Source organism: Oncorhynchus mykiss, chromosome 10 (genome assembly GCF_057628025.1).
Source record: "Oncorhynchus mykiss isolate SJ-2025 chromosome 10, ASM5762802v1, whole genome shotgun sequence".
Taxonomy (NCBI): Eukaryota; Metazoa; Chordata; class Actinopteri; order Salmoniformes; family Salmonidae; genus Oncorhynchus; species Oncorhynchus mykiss.
Window position 1 is genome coordinate 47208605 of NC_143031.1, and position 17911 is coordinate 47226515.

Below are 17911 nucleotides of genomic sequence, written 5' to 3' on the forward strand. Positions count from 1 at the left end.
CGATTTTACAAAAGCATTTGATACCGTGAGTCACAATTGTATCTTTGATTGTCTTAAGCATTTGACATTTGGGAATTATTTTGGTGATGTTATTAGAACTCTGTGTAATGATGCCAATAACTGAACACAGCTCACTTTCCAGCCCACTTTCCAGCTCACCCTCTCAAACACATAGATCCACTGAACCCAGCTCACTCTCCAGATCACAATCACCTGAATTCTGATCACCTGTATGTCATTATCACACACTATTTAGTTCAGTTCTCTTTGCACCCCATCATTGTGAGGGATTGTCTATTCGGAGTGCTGGTTTTCCTGTAATTTACTCTTCCTGTGTATGATAGTTTTTGCTTGCCTCACTAATGACGCCTTTTGCCTATTCCCTGCCTGTACTTTAGTCGACCAGATTTCCTGTTATTAACCTATTGCCCGATCTCTCGGACAACATTACTAGCCTTTTCCCTGCCTGTACTGTTGCCTTTTTGGACCCCTGTGTATGACCTTCTGCCTGCACCTGGACCCAGCCACCTGCCTCGTCCTGTGGTCCTTGACAATAAACACCTGCTGCGCCCTGCTCTTGAAACCAGCTCTCTGTCTCCTATCATGTTCATTACCAGTATCTTTAAATACCTTATTACCAGTCCATTGTAACATGGCATCACGCACATGTCTGTAATGTACAGCATAAAGATGCATGTCCTATTCTAAAGTATATCAGCAATCATTGGCATCTTGTAAAAAATAACCAGGTAAGGTAATGGTCTTGTTCTGTTGATTTTTGAAGACCCTCGTAGTAATCGTAGTGAGGAGAGCACCGCCAGCACAAAATGCACATTCCAACAGCTTTGTCTGTTAGAGGCCACAAACTCAAGGATCAACAGGGCAGCAGCATTTTAACGGTCCCATTCATCTCCGTAAGGCTCCCTCATCAGAGAGAGAGGTTGCCTCACCATCTTGGTTTGAATTACAGGGCCCAGAATCAATTTAGAAGGTGGCATCGTAAATCTAACTTTCAGTTCCCTTTTCTCATCTATAACAGCTCCTTATTTGAGGGCAGTTAAGTTTGACCAATGTTAACTAGAACAGATGTTTCAAGAATGGGGTGTTTTAAGTGGATACTATTATCTCTACTTACAACAAAGGGGCACCTGGAAGTAGACTAAGGTAGTTACTTCTGCCCTAAGGGTGGAGAGAGTAGTGAATGACTAGAGCTGTGATAGTGTGTATACATTTATTTTGGCAAAAGACATACGCAACCATATTTATGTACAAATATGTACAATATGTTCCCAGAGGATAGCACTTAAATTAACTACAACACTTGTTTCCAACGTTGTCCTCGATGGTAAGAACAGCTAATGATGACAAGACCAAACTACAAACAAACCCATCACATTGATTCATACTGACATCCTAAAATGTGCACGTAATCGCTAACCTTAAAAACACAAACTAATTAATTACACAATACCCTAACTGCAAAGATACTCATTCATTGCACATTATTCCTAACTGTTAAAAAACAGGTTTTAGTTGCACATCATGTCCATCGCTAACAAAATCCAACCTGACCAGTAGTAGCAGTAACAAATGGGGCACAAGGAGGCTGTGGAGTGGTTTCACTTAGTTATACAACCTCCTCCAAATGAAAACCCTTGACTGCTTTTTAAAGCCATTTCTATTATTTGTTTGCTTGATCTCCAAGGGGAGGCTATTCTATAGACAAATGCCTGTATAGAATAGCGTACTCCTCATAAAACTGTTTACTCTTAGGATTTTACAATACACAACATTAGCTCTGGTATTGTAACTGTGCTGGTTATAGACCATTTCAATGTGTTTTTTTAATTTAACATGGGGTACAATCATTTATAATTAAGCAATAAGGCCAGAAGGGGTGTGGTATGTGGCGAATATACCACAGCTAAGGGTTGTTCTTAGGCATGACACAACTTGAAGTGCCTGGATACAGCCCTTAGCCATGGTATATTGGCCATATACCACAAACCCCTGAGGTGCCTTACTGCTATTATAAACTGGTCACCAACGAAATTAGAGCAGTAAAATAAAATGTTTTGTCATACCCGTGGTATACAGCTGTCAGCCATTCAGCATTCAGGGCTCGCAACCACCCAGTTTATAATATCAAACATATGATTAGGTAATGACTCCTAACTTTTCCTGGGTTAGTAACAATTTTGGGGAGCTGGGTAATACGTCAGCAATGAGTGTCTTACACTGTCCTCATTGAACAGCACTAAATCAGCATTGTTTATTAGCCAACTACTACCGCAATGTGTACGGAATGAGAGACTACAATAAGGGCTGTGTGTTATGGGGTGTGAATGAGGACCCAAAAGCGAACTAACTTAAACAGAGCTTCTTTAATAACCAAACTTAGGTAGGCTCAGATAGACCGGCAGATTCCGACAGGACAGGACAAGGTTACAGCAAACATGACGATAGTCTGGCTCAGGCATGAAACACAAACAAACAAGAATCCGACAAGGACAGGAGCAGAAACAGAGAGAGATATAGGGACCTAATCAGAGGGAAACAGGGAACAGGTGGGGAACGGGTAGTTAGAGGAGACAAGGGACAGCTGGGGGAAAGCGGGGGAGAAAAGGTAACATAACAACGACCAGCAGAGGGAGACAGGGTGAAGGGAAAGGACAGAGACAAGACACAACATGACAGTACCCCCCCACTCACCGAGCGCCTCCTGGCGCACTCGAGGAGGAAACCTGGCGGCAACGGAGGAAATCCTCGATCAGCGCACGGTCCAGCACGTCCCGAGAGGGAACCCAACTCCTCTCCTCAGGACCGTACCCCTCCCAATCGACAAGGTACTGGTGACCACGGCCCCGTGGACGCATGTCCAAAATCCTGCGGACCCTGTAGATGGGTGCGCCCTCGACAAGGATGGGGGGGGGGGGGGGAAGACGAGCGGGGGCGCGAAGAACGGGCTTAATACAGGAGACATGGAAGACCGGGTGGACGCGACGAAGGTATCGCGGAAGAAGAAGTCGAACTGCGACAGGATTAATGACCCGAGAAATACGGAACGGACCAATGAACCGCGGGGTCAACTTGCGAGAAGCCGTCTTAAGGGGAAGGTTCTGAGTGGAGAGCCAAACTCTCTGACCGCGACAATATCTAGGACTCTTAGTTCTACGCTTATTAGCAGCCCTCACAGTCTGCGTCCTATAACGGCAAAGTGCAGACCTGACCCTCTTCCAGGTGCGCTCGCAACGTTGGACAAAAGCCTGAGCGGAGGGGACGCTGGACTCGGCGAACTGAGATGAGAACAGCGGAGGCTGGTACCCGAGGCTACTCTGAAAAGGAGATAGCCCGGTCGCAGACGAAGGAAGCGAGTTGTGGGCGTATTCTGCCCAGGGGAGCTGTTCTGACCAAGACGCAGGGTTGCGAAAAGAAAGACTGCGTAAGATGCGACCAATAGTCTGATTGGCCCGTTCTGCTTGACCGTTAGACTGGGGGTGAAAGCCGGAAGAGAGACTGACGGAAGCCCCAATCAAACGGCAAAACTCCCTCCAAAATTGAGACGTGAATTGCGGACCTCTGTCCGAAACGACGTCTGACGGAAGGCCATGAATTCTGAAAACATTCTCGATGATTATTTGTGCCGTCTCTTTAGCAGAAGGAAGCTTAGCAAGGGGAATGAAATGGGCCGCCTTAGAGAACCTATCGACAACCGTAAGAATAACAGTCTTCCCCGCTGACGAAGGCAGTCCGGTGACAAAATCTAAGGCGATGTGAGACCACGGTCGAGAGGGAATAGGAAGCGGCCTGAGACGGCCGGCAGGAGGAGAGTTACCGGACTTAGTCTGCGCGCAGACCGAACAAGCAGCCACGAAACGACGCGTGTCATGCTCCCGGGTGGGCCACCAAAAACGCTGGCGAATGGAAGCAAGCGTACCCCGAACGCCAGGGTGGCCGGCTAACTTGGCAGAGTGAGCCCACTGAAGAACGGCCAGACGAGTAGGAACGGGAACGAAAAGAAGGTTCCTAGGACAAGCGCGCGGCGACGGAGTGTGAGTGAGCGCTTGTTTTACCTGCCTCTCAATTCCCCAGACAGTCAACCCGACAACACGCCCCTCAGGGAGAATCCCCTCGGGGTCAGTGGAGGCTACTGAAGAACTGAAGAGACGAGACAAAGCATCAGGCTTGGTGTTCTTAGAGCCCGGACGATAAGAAATCACGAACTCGAAACGAGCGAAAAACAGCGCCCAACGCGCCTGACGCGCATTAAGTCGTTTGGCAGAACGGATGTACTCAAGGTTCCTATGGTCAGTCCAAACGACAAAAGGAACGGTCGCCCCCTCCAACCACTGTCGCCATTCGCCTAGGGCTAACCGGATGGCGAGCAGTTCGCGGTTACCCACATCATAGTTACGTTCCGACGGCGACAGGCGATGAGAAAAATACGCGCATGGGTGGACCTTGTCGTCAGAGAGGGAGCGCTGAGAAAGAATGGCTCCCACGCCCACCTCTGACGCGTCAACCTCGACAACGAACTGTCTAGAGACGTCAGGTGTAACAAGGATAGGAGCGGATGTAAAACGATTCTTGAGGAGATCAAAAGCTCCCTGGGCGGAAACGGACCACTTAAAGCACGTCTTGACAGAAGTAAGGGCTGTGAGAGGAGCGGCCACCTGACCGAAATTACGGATGAAACGACGATAGAAGTTCGCGAAGCCGAGAAAGCGCTGCAGCTCGACGCGTGACTTAGGGACGGGCCAATCAATGACAGCTTGGACTTTAGCGGGATCCATCTTAATGCCTTCAGCGGAAATAACAGAACCGAGAAATGTGACGGAGGAGGCATGAAAAGTGCACTTCTCAGCCTTCACAAAAAGACAATTCTCTAAAAGGCGCTGGAGGACACGTCGAACGTGCTGAACATGAATCTGGAGTGACGGTGAAAAAATCAGGATATCGTCAAGGTAAACGAAAACAAAGATGTTCAGCATGTCTCTCAGGACATCATTGACTAATGCCTGAAAGACAGCTGGAGCGTTAGCGAGGCCGAAAGGAAGAACCCGGTATTCAAAGTGCCCTAACGGAGTGTTAAACGCCGTCTTCCACTCGTCCCCCTCCCTGATGCGCACGAGATGGTAAGCGTTACGAAGGTCCAACTTAGTGAAAAACCTGGCTCCCTGCAGGATCTCGAAGGCTGAAGACATAAGAGGAAGCGGATAACGATTCTTAACTGTTATGTCATTCAGCCCTCGATAATCTATGCAGGGGCGCAGAGACCCGTCCTTCTTCTTGACAAAAAAAAACCCCGCTCCGGCGGGAGAGGAGGAGGGGACTATGGTACCGGCGTCAAGAGCTACAGACAAATAATCCTCGAGAGCCTTACGTTCGGGAGCCGACAGAGAGTATAGTCTACCCCGGGGGGGAGTGGTTCCCGGAAGGAGATCAATACTACAATCATACGACCGGTGTGGAGGAAGAGAGGTGGCCCTGGACCGACTGAACACCGTGCGCAGATCGTGATATTCCTCCGGCACCCCTGTCAAATCACCAGGCTCCTCCTGTGAAGAAGAGACAGAGGAAACAGGAGGGATAGCAGACATTAAACATTTCACATGACAAGAGATGTTCCAGGAGAGGATAGAATTACTAGACCAATTAATGGAAGGATTATGACAAACTAGCCAGGGATGGCCCAAAACAACAGGTGTAAAAGGTGAACGAAAAATCAAAAAAGAAATGGTTTCGCTATGATTACCAGAAACAGTGAGGGTTAAAGGTAGCGTCTCACGCTGAATCCTGGGGAGAGGACTACCATCCAGGGCGAACAAGGCCGTGGACTCCCTTAACTGTCTGAGAGGAATGTCATGTTCCCGAGCCCAGGTCTCGTCCATAAAACAGCCCTCCGCCCCAGAGTCTATTAAGGCACTGCAGGAAGCTGACGAACCGGTCCAGCGTAGATGGACCGACAAGGTAGTGCAGGATCTTGAAGGAGAGACAGGAGTAGTAGCGCTCACCAGTAGCCCTCCGCTTACTGATGAGCTCTGGCTTTTACTGGACATGAAGTGACAAAATGACCAGCAGAACCGCAATAGAGACAGAGGCGGTTGGTGATTCTCCGTTCCCTCTCCTTAGTCGAGATGCGGATACCTCCCAGCTGCATAGGCTCAGCTCCCGAGCCGGCAGAGGAAGATGGTAGTGATGCGGAGAGGGGAGCAACGGAGAACGCGAGCTCCTTTCCACGAGCTCGGTGACGCAGATCAACCCGTCGCTCAATGCGAATAGCGAGTTCAATCAGGGAATCCACGCTGGAAGGGACCTCCCGGGAGAGAATCTCATCCTTTACCTCTGCGCGGAGACCCTCCAGAAAACGAGCGAGCAAAGCCGGCTCGTTCCAGCCACTGGAGGCAGCAAGAGTGCGAAACTCAATAGAGTAGTCTGTTATGGATCGATTACCTTGACATAGGGAAGACAGGGCCCTGGAAGCCTCCTCCCCAAAAACAGATCGATCAAAAACCCGTATCATCTCCTCCTTAAAGTCCTGATACTGGTTAGTACACTCAGCCCTTGCCTCCCAGATTGCCGTGCCCCACTCACGAGCCCGTCCAATAAGGAGAGATATGACGTAGGCGACACGAGCAGTGCTCCTGGAGTAAGTGTTGGGCTGGAGAGAAAACACAATATCACACTGGGTGAGGAACGAGCGGCATTCAGTGGGCTCCCCAGAGTAACACGGCGGGTTATTGATTCTGGGCTCCGGAGATTCGAAAGCCCTGGAAGTGGCCGGTGGATCGAGGCGGAGATGGTGAACCTGTTCTGTGAGGTTGGAGACTTGGGTGGCCAGGGTCTCAACGGCATGTCGAGCAGCAGACACTTCCTGCTCGTGTCTGCCGAGCATCGCTCCCTGGATTCCGACGGCTGAGTGGAGAGGATCCGAAGTCGCTGGGTCCATTCTTGGTCGGATTCTTCTGTTATGGGGTGTGAATGAGGACCCAAAAGCGAACTAACTTAAACAGAGCTTCTTTAATAACCAAACTTAGGTAGGCTCAGATAGACCGGCAGATTCCGACAGGACAGGACAAGGTTACAGCAAACATGACGATAGTCTGGCTCAGGCATGAAACACAAACAAACAAGAATCCGACAAGGACAGGAGCAGAAACAGAGAGAGATATAGGGACCTAATCAGAGGGAAACAGGGAACAGGTGGGGAACGGGTAGTTAGAGGAGACAAGGGACAGCTGGGGGAAAGCGGGGGAGAAAAGGTAACATAACAACGACCAGCAGAGGGAGACAGGGTGAAGGGAAAGGACAGAGACAAGACACAACATGACACTGTGGCACAATTCCCTTGGCTTTAAGTAACACATGTCTGTCTCCTGCTGTAAACAGCACAATGACTGTTTTCTTTCCACCCAGCTGAGTTACTCTCTCCAGAGATTAATATACAGTATCTATAATAACAAGGGGGACACTCCCTCGACTGTGGTCGGTTTAATGTCTGGTCTCAAATTGAGCTGGATTGTGCCTCATGCTTTCCATGCACATAGGTGACTGGACCTGGGTGGGAGTTTACTATGAAATCATTACCATGTGTGGATTTCTTTCTGTTACAAATGTGACGTAATTGTATATCATCATCAGACTACTAGATTGTCAAATACCCTCCCTCCCACCATTACCTCTCCCAGACACATCAAATTCCTTCTCCTATAGTTCTATTTTGCTCAGTGTCATGTTTTGTTCCCAAGGTTTATACATCTTACGTAATACGAAAGAATGCGTGTTCATTACATTTGGAAATGTTTGTCACATCCATGTACTATAGACTATAGACTTACTTAACCGACATAAATTGGTTGGATCTCAAAGGACTAAATCCTAACATCCCTGCGTTCTATAACACTTTTCAGCCACACCAATGTAATAACCCTGTAATGAATTATCTAATATGAATGTCTGTAACTTTGTGCCATAGACGGAATGGTCCTCTTGAAGTCCTCTTGAATAAGCCCCTTTCTGGTAAGCATCAGTGGTGATGTGATGTCAAAGGATTGTCAAAGCCTGCCCCCTGTCTGAGATTTAGATATAAGTTTCACCGTGGCACGAAGCATTTCAAACTCATCACTGGAGCAAGGTTCTAGACATCGGACTATCATCACCACAGATCAACAACCAACCCTCTGGAATTAAATAATACGGTCTCGGTTTTACGTGGTCGAGAGTCTCTGAAACATTTTGTATTCGGTTCAGCTGCGCACTTATCAACTGCTGGTAAGTGTCCCGTTTGTTTTGTGTTTAGCGGGTGCTATAAATCATCGTTAGCTAGCTAAATTGGTTTTGCAACACAAATGTAAAGAACGGGTCTGAATCAAGTATAGGTGGCTGGTGTACAGGCGCAAGTTAGCAAGAGGTACCGTTAGCGCTAGGTAGCTAGCTAGTAATATAACATCGAGGTAGTGGCTCCAATTGGAAACGTGTGGCAAGTTTTCTATTCAACCCTAACGTTACAGTCCAGCATCATCACAGCAGGAAGCGCTCCTCAACGGCCACAAAATGGTTTCTGATCGTGAAATGTAGTTTTATTCCCTGAATAATTTTCAATGGTTTCTTTTGGTCCTTCTGTACAGATCTCTTAGGCTCACTTAACACGTACAACTGGCAGCCATATGCTCTTTATCAGTAGTAAATAGTACATCACAGAAATGTATCACAGTACAGTAGCTAGATATTCTAACCAGACCAAAGTCAAGAATCTTTTTACATTAGTGGGATGATTAACATCTGCCAGGTCCTGCACGTTTTTTTGTGTTATTTCTGGGTTAAAAGTTAGGAATAATATGGCTTTTGTATCTAGGGGCCAGTTGTGTGTGTGTGTGTGTGTGTGTGTGTGTGTGTATGTCCCAGGGAGTTCCATCTGACCACACTGCACATAGAGCCCTCTCTGTAATCTAGAGAGCGTGGCAGAATGGGTGGAGTTAGGTGCAAACTGGCCAAATAGAGGTGGTTTGATTTGCTCCACGGAATTTTCCTTTAACTGTACTCCATTGATACCCACTGGGGAATCCAAGTGGACATCTTGTAGCTATTGCCATGGCATATTTAGATTTTGCATTGGAATTGTTTTTTGTTTCAACACATTTGTTTGTTTTGACCAATTCGATATTGAATTTCAAATAGTACAGCACATAATCCCAACGTTTGGCCCTTGAGCCTTTGTCAATAATGCGCAGGATACCTGACATTATTGGGAAAGGACAATAGATTATTTTTTTTCTTCTTTTAATGTTTTATTCTTAGCCCAACTGTGTATTTGCTTAAGATCCTGTTAAATGGAAAAGTAGGAAAAATGGGTGTTGAGTGCTTGTTTTTTCTTTCTTTTTGAGAGGGAGAATGGTGGAGGTGAGGAATATCTGTTGTATTGGGGCTGGCTACGTGGGCGGTCCCACCTGCAGCGTGATCGCCCAGATGTGCCCCGAGGTGACGGTTACCGTGGTGGACGTGAACGAGGACCGCATCCGTGCCTGGAATTCTGATAGCCTTCCCATCTTTGAGGTGAGTGTGAGACGATATCAATACAAGAAACTAACATCAACTGCAGGATATGATGTAAAACGATTACACATTCATGTCTAACGACACCCCTCCTTTCTTTCTAGCCTGGACTCCAGGAAGTGGTGGACTCATGCCGCGGGGTCAACCTTTTCTTCTCCACAGACATCGATGAGGCCATAAGAAATGCAGACCTCGTTTTCATATCTGTAAATACATTTTTTTCAACACTTTCCCTTCTTATAATGTCAATGGCTTTCACACAATTTCCTTGAAAGTATTGTTAAGACGAATGGGAATCCGTTTGGCTTTCTTTAAAGGAAAGATACAGTGATGGAGAAAGAGCCATGATTGAATCGACCTGAAACATCTCCCCCTTCCTTTGCCAGGTCAATACGCCTACCAAGACATTTGGGATTGGCAAGGGTCGAGCAGCGGACCTGAAGTACATAGAAGCATGTGCCCGGCGCATTGCTGATGTGTCCATCGGGTGTAAGATTGTTGTAGAGAAAAGCACAGTTCCTGTACGTGCTGCTGAGAGCATCCGCCGCATCTTCAACGCCAACACCAAAAGTAGCTTGAACTTTCAGGTGATTGCAGGGGACAGTGTATCGAACGTCTAAATTCATCGGTCTGCCATGTCGTCAGGTCTTATGAGCATGATCTTGTTCTCCTGCAGGTCCTCTCAAACCCAGAGTTTCTTGCTGAGGGAACAGCCATTGCTGATCTGAAGAATCCAGACAGGGTATTGATTGGAGGGGATGAGACCCCTGAGGGCCAACATGCTATTGAGGCCCTGCGGAGCATCTATGAGCACTGGGTCCCCAAAAGCAAGATTATCACCACCAACACCTGGTCCTCTGAGCTCTCCAAGCTGGTATGAATACCATTTTATGTCCGTCTTTTATATCAGTACAATCTCAGCTCAGCAGCATAACGATCTCAGACACCTCCTCCTGTGATGTTTCCTGCCTTTATTCATTTGCTCACTTCTATCCTTGTTTTTTTTTCCTTTTCTGTGTTTACAGGCAGCCAATGCCTTTCTGGCCCAACGTATCAGTAGCATCAACTCCATCAGTGCCCTGTGCGAGGTAACTGGTGCTGATGTAGAGGAGGTGGCTCATGCCATCGGGACAGACCAGAGAATAGGCAGTTGCTTCCTGAAGGCCAGCGTGGGTGAGTGAGAGGGAAGCAAAGCTGGAGTGGTTGACTTGTGGAGCAGTATTAGTTGATGGTTGGATGAGACGATTGGATGACTGAGGGATTGGGTTTCAGTTATGAACTACTGGGAATTGAGTGGGTCAGTTCAGTCATGATTCATTCTGTGTTTGTTTCACAGGATTTGGTGGCAGCTGTTTCCAGAAGGATGTCCTCAATCTTGTGTACCTATGCGAGGTGCTAAACCTACCAGAGGTTGCAAGATACTGGCAACAGGTGTGCTTCTTTTTTCATCAACTCAAAGTAGTGCAATACAGAACTTACTTCTCATTTGAAAATAAATTCCTGTAATTGTCTCTCGCAACACTGTTTTACAGTCAGTAAAATATCACAATGGCAAAAATGTGGAACATCTAAATGTTGTCTCTCCCAGGTTATAGAGATAAACGATTACCAGCGAAAACGATTCTCTTCGCGGATAATCAGCTGCCTCTTCAACACAGTGACGGACAAGAAGATAGCCTTGCTAGGATTCGCTTTCAAGAAAAACACAGGCGATACAAGGTTTGGAGGGGCATTTAAAACCTTTCTCTGCTTACATCCAAAGCTCTCAGAGCACATTTTTTTTCTGCTTCCCCCTCCAAGCCTATCCTTGTGTGTATTTTGTTTTCAGGGAATCCTCTAGTATCTACATCAGTCGCTACCTGCTGGAGGAGGGAGCCTGTCTACACATCTATGACCCCAAGGTTAAAGCGCAGCAGATCATGCACGACCTGATTCAGCCCACACCCTCAGAAAGACATGACCCCGCCACAGGTAGCCTTTTTGTAAATTAATAGTATAGTAAATCAATAAGCAGATTCTAACATTAGGGTGATTTCATGACAGCATGGCCCCAAAAATATTTTGGGCACCTCAGATAGAAACTTAATTGGGAGGAATGATGTTTGATATGCCTTTTACAAACACAAACCATATTTTTTTTAATCACGATAAAGTGGCCATTTTAGGCCCTTTTTAGGCCTACAGTGCCTTCAGAAAGTATTCATACCCCTTGGCCTGCTCCACATTTTGTTGTGTTACAGCCTGAATTCAAATTTGATTAAATATGCATTTGCATATGCATTTTCTCACAAATACAGAAATATCTCATTTACATAAGTCTTCACACCCCTGATTCAATACTTTCTAGAAGAATCTTTGGCAGCGTTTACAGCTGTGAGTCTTTTACAGTATTTTCCCATTATTCTTTAAAAAAATATGCAAGCTCTGTCAATTTGATTGTTGATCGATGCTAGACAGCGATTTTCATGTCATGCCATAGATTTTCAAGACGATTTAAGTAAAAACTGTAACTAGGCCATTTAACGTCGTCATGGTAAGCAACTCTAGTGTAGATTTGGCCTTGTGTTTTAGGTTATTGTCCTGCTGAAAGGTGAATTAGTCTCCCAGTGTTTGTTAGAAAGCAGACTGAACCAGGTTTTGCTCTTGGATTTTGCCTGTGCTTAGCTTTATTCCATTTATTTTTATCCTAAAACATGTCCTAGTCCTTGCTGATGACAAGCATACCCATAACATGATGCAGCCACAACCATGCTTGAAAATATGAAGAGTGGTACTATTCAGCGATGTGTTGGATTTGCCCCAAACATAACACTTTGTACTCTATTGGTGATTTGCCGAATGTGCAATCCTACATGAGTGCTGTGATTGGTTAATGACCTATAATATCAATGTATATTTATATATATTTTTTTATTTATTTAACCTTTAATTTAACTAGGCAAGTCAGTTAAGAACAAATTCTTATTTACAATGACGGCCTACCAGGGAACAGTGGGTTAACTGCCTTGTTCAGGGGCAGAACGACAGATTTTTACCTTGTCAGCTCAGGGATTCGATCCAGCAACCTTTTGGTTACTGGCCCAATACTCTAACCACTAGGCGACCAATAAAATGTATAATTTCTTTCAAAAGTAGCTGAGTGCCAACTCTGGAAATGTGATGTTTGAAGAATATATTGTTCCAACTTCCAAACAATGTCTAAAAAAAATAAGCAAAATCAAAAAAGAGTACTTTTGAGATATTAATAATAATAATCTGAGACCAGCCAATCGGACAGCGGATTAAACTGAGTATTTCTGTCTGTAATGAAGCCCTTTTGTGGGGGGAAACTCATTCTGATTGGCTGGGCTAAGTGTGAAATCCATAGAATAGGGTCTAATGAATTTATTTAAATTGACTGATTTCCTTATATGAACTGTAACTCAGTAAAATCTTTGAATTTTTACATTTATATTTTTGCACAGTATAAGTTTATTGAATACATGTTGATATTTCAATATGGGGTGTACTGGGTGTACTGTTCTCTCTGCTTTAGGTTTTTTGTTTGCCATACATAACTGGGGACTTGTTTTGCTCATTCTAATGAGATGGGATGAATGTTTGTTATATAACTGCTTGAAAAAAGTTGATTTATATTCACCTGCATGAAGTAAACTTGACTTATACTCTCTCGTCCTAGTTTCTCGTCTAGTCACAATCGTCACTGACCCATACAAGGCTTGTGAGAACGCCCATGCAATTGTCATCTGCACAGAGTGGGATATGTTCACGGTGTGTTTTTTTTTTCTTCTTCATTTTTGAAGCTACTCACTCATCAATTACTGACATCAAATGGCAAGGAGATGACTCTGACCACACAGATATTTTGGTGGCAATCATAATTACATACATAGTTGCATTGGACTGTACATGGATTAAAGGGAGCTCTCAATGTAAACCATAGAGTCCATATTTGTGCTGCAGGAGCTGGACTATGAGAAGATCTATAAAGCCATGCTGAAACCTGCCTTCATCTTTGACGGTAGAAGGATCTTGGACAGCTTGCACGACCAACTCCAGCATATCGGCTTCCAGGCAAGTATCCACAACCACAGAAAGACACTAAACACTATCTAGGATTCTGAGGAGGTAATGGCTTTAATATGAAAACACCCTAGGCACAAAAAGCCAAAAGATCCATTTGCAGCAGCTCCTCTAATTAGTATTTGAGAAATGTCGAGTAATGGACAGTCCAGTAGTTTCCAAAGTAGTTGTTTGTCTTTTTTCCAGGTGGAGACTATTGGGAAAAGAGTTAACCAGAGGATCCACTTCACTGCCATCGAGGACAAGTCAGAAATAGACCAACAGCAACCATTAAAGAAGATCAAACTATGAAGTGTGCTTATGGGACAGGAGCGACAGAGCCAGCTCAGTGCAGTAATATATTAAACCAAGTTGTCATTTTTTATGTAATATTACATTAGTGGGATGGCTAGGCGGTATACCGTATTTTACTATATACACCCCAATATTGATGCACGGACCGGTTTGGGTTTTTACTTTACCTTCTAACGGTGTTTCACATATTTGGTTTGTTAAATGTGTGATACGCGACTCACACGCGTGTAATGTTCATTTTTATAGTTTACTCCCTTTGCTACTTGGGCCATCGCTCTCCCTCTCCTCCTGCATGCCGCCGAAGAGGAAGAGGTTTTACTTGCTCATTTGCTACGTGAGGATTATTTGATTGAATAGAAGTTTCGTATTGGTTAGGTTGTTACGAATGCACTGATATAAGTGGACGCACGTTGCATTTTGGAAACGTTTTAGCATGGACATTGCCTTTGAGGGGTTCCACCATTTTAAAGTAGTCAGGGATCCCTATGAGTTGGGAGCAATCAGCCAATGAAGAAGATCATTGACTACTTTAAAATAGAGATAGCCTCAATGGCGTTGCCCTCGCTGTCACAGATGCTATAATGCACAGATAAAATGATGAGTCCTATACATCTCTATGGCCTGTTGTTCACACGCATATTTGCCCTCTCGTTTGCAAGAAAGGTGATCTCGACCACCTGATCTCGCCTCCTCCCGCCTGCCTTCCATCTTTGAGGATGTGTATTTCCATTGTTAGAGTGGTCACTTGACTATCTTGTCAATATAATGCCACGTGCATCCACTTATATCAGTCAATTTGTAACAACCTAAACATTACAAAACCTCTATTAGATCAAATAAGTCTACCGTAATTAGACACTCAGACTTCCATACAAAAAAGGGCTTATCACATGTGGACAAATTTTGGGTAGAGTAAATCCTCTCGCTTCACCTCTTCCTCTCTGCTTTCACTCTGTCTGCATGGTCAGATGCAACGAGGTGTTGGGGATAATGATGCTGATTTATTCTTTGCTTCTTTATATACATTGCATTAGGAAAGTATTCAGACCCCTTAACTTTTTCCACATTGCAATCAATTGTTTTTCTTCTTCCACATTCAATTGTTTTTCTTCTTCTTCATCAATCTACACACAATACCCCATAATGACAAAGCAAAAATAGGGTTTTAGAAATATCATATTTACATAAGTATTCAGACCCTTTACTCAGTACTTTGTTGAAGCACCTTTGGTAGCTATTACAGCCTCGAGTCTTCTTTGGTTAGGATGCTACAAGCTTGGCACACCTGTATTGTGGGAGTTTCTCCCTTTCCTCTCTGCAGATCCTCTCAAGTTCTGTCAGGTTGGATGGGGAGCGTTGCTGCACAACTATTTTCAGGTCTCTCAAGAGATGTTCGATCAGGTTCAAGTCTGGGATCTGGCTGGGCCACTCAAGGACATTCAGACTTATCCCGAAGCCACTCCTGCGTTTTCTTGGTTGTGTGCTTAGGGTCGTTGTCCTGTTGGAAGGTGAACCTTTTACCCAGTCGGAGGTCCTGAGTGCTCTGGAGCAGGTTTACATCAAGGATCTCTCTGTACTTTGCTCCGTTCATCCTTGCCTCGATCCTGACTAGTCTCCTAGTCCTTGCCACTGAAAACATCCCCACAGCTTAATGCTGCTAACCCCATGCTTCACTGTAGGGATGGTGCCATGTTTCCTCCAGATGTGACACTTGGCATTGAGGCCAAAGAGTTCAATCTTGGTTTCATCAGACCAGAGAATCTTGTTTCTCATGGTTTGAGAGTCTTTAGGTGCCTTTTGGCAAACTCCAAGCGGGCAGTAGAAACATTTCAAGGATGATCAATGCAAACAGGATGCACCTGAGCTCAATATCGAGTCTCATAGCAAAGGGTCTGAATACTTATGTAAATAAGGTCTCTTTTTTTGAAAACATTTCTAAAAATATGTTTTCGCTTTGTCAGTATGGGGCATTGTGTGTAGATTGCTGAGAATGAAACATATTTAATACATTTTAGAATTAGGCTGTATATCCTTACAAAATGTGGAAAAATTCAAGGGGTCTGAATACTATACAAAGGCACTGTAAATCCACAAGTGTTATTAGCCTATTAGTTTGTATCTTACTGTCTGTCACACTGGTATAAAGGATTTGGAGACCGGTGCAGGAATGCACAATAGGGGTTTTTAATACACCCAAAACAAACATATATACAAAAACACTGGGCTGTACCCAAACAAAAGAGCGAGGGTAAACCTCGCTGAACGACACGGGACGATACCCGTAATACACAATATATAAAGCTTGCAGCATGACAGCTGCACCAACACATAGGTACTCACCACCAACGGACATGGGAACAATAACCGACAAAGACAGAGGGAACAGAGGGCACATATATAACATATTAATCAGGGGGAATGGGAACCAGGTGTATGTAATCAGACAAGACAGTCCGGGGTTGATGATAATGAATCCTGTTCAGTGAAGCCTAGAAAGCCGGTGACGTAGACCTCCGGAACTGGTAAACAGAATGAGCATCAGTACCGGGGGGATCCGTGACACTGTCTGCAAAACAGCTAGTTGGTCTTGTCTTAGCAAGTTGTTGCAAAAATAAATTGTGTTAGCTGGCTAGCTAAATGGACAAAGAATCAGAGCAAACTTAGCTAGCTAATACAGACTGATACCAGTGCTGATGTAGGCCTAGATTAGCATGTTGTTTGTGCAACAGTATCTTCTAAAGCAGAGGAATAGGCAAAGCATTCATATTTTAGCTTGCAAGCTACATGGAGTAAGAGAAAACATGTAATGTAGCATCTAATTAGGGTCCCTTGGGAAACGCTCACAAAAATTCCTCCATGGCTTTTTCATTCGTTGTCATATAAAACGACAATGTATTAAAAATGCTGCCCACTATATTTCTAAAATATAATTAGAATCATTCATTTTCGATAATTCGAACAGTTCACCAGTTTATTAGGCCTAGACCCCCCCCCCCTCCCATATCATGAGGGAGGGTGGGGGGGTGTAGAAAGCCCCAATGAAATCACATATAATTTATGTTATGTCACCCTAGGGTCATAAACTACTCATAAAGCATAATTAGGAAATGTTTATATATAAAAAAATAAAACAAATACCGTCAAATACTGTAAAAAAATATATATATATATTGTGATATTACTTTTTGGCCATTTCGCCCAGCCCTAATTAGTCATTTCAGCACCCTCATCAACTTGATATGGTGACCTGAAACAAATAATTATGTCAGCTACAATGAAAGAAGCCTGGGGGAATGCTTCGAAGTTAGGGTTGAGGACCTTGTTTGTCAGCAACATGTGGTAACAATACCCCTCCAACCTCATTTATTTGTTTTGTGCATGTTGGATAACTACCAGGGTTTTGGGTGTTTAACTTACACAAGGGGGAAAACAACTTATTTACATTTCAGATGTTTCTATATTTCCCCTTTTTTAAGAATATTTGCCCCAAAATATGAATGTATGAAAGCATTTTTGGATGACTGATTCCATTGCTCTTTTAGTTTTTATTCATTTCTAAGCAATTTTTATGAAATCAAATCAAATTTTATTGGACACACGTATTTGTTTAGCAAATGTTATTGCGGGTGTAGCGAAACGCTTGTGTTTCTAGCTCCAACAGTTCAGTAATATCTAACAATTCACCACAATACACACAAAAGTAAAAGAATGGAATTAAGGAATATATAAATATTAGGATGAGCAATGTCAGAGTGGCATAGACAAATACAGTAGAGTAGAATACAGTATATACATATGAGATGAGTAAAGCAAAAATATGTAAACATTATTAAAGTGTCTAGTGCTGGTTGAATGTGAACTTGAGCAGCGTTAGTGTAAACATGTAACCGATATGCAATATTATAATTATATGTTGTTGTTTTTTAATATAAGAACTCTGTAAAGCATTAAAACATTACATTTTTTACCTGCAAAAATAAAA

At 44.2% G+C, this 17911-nt stretch overlaps 1 protein-coding gene across 1 annotated transcript; it reads left to right on the forward strand.

Moving 5' to 3' along the window:
• The first annotated feature begins 8017 nt into the window (after nt 1-8017).
• Nucleotides 8018-17911, forward strand: LOC110534110 (UDP-glucose 6-dehydrogenase). The gene is made up of 12 exons (XM_090188632.1): nt 8018-8271; nt 9384-9552; nt 9657-9758; nt 9939-10139; nt 10229-10426; nt 10578-10725; nt 10889-10983; nt 11141-11271; nt 11381-11523; nt 13232-13323; nt 13516-13626; nt 13822-17911. The coding sequence occupies exons 2-12, from the start codon at nt 9391-9393 to the stop codon at nt 13924-13926; spliced, it is 1488 nt and encodes a 495-aa protein (XP_090044758.1). The 5' UTR covers nt 8018-8271; nt 9384-9390; the 3' UTR covers nt 13927-17911.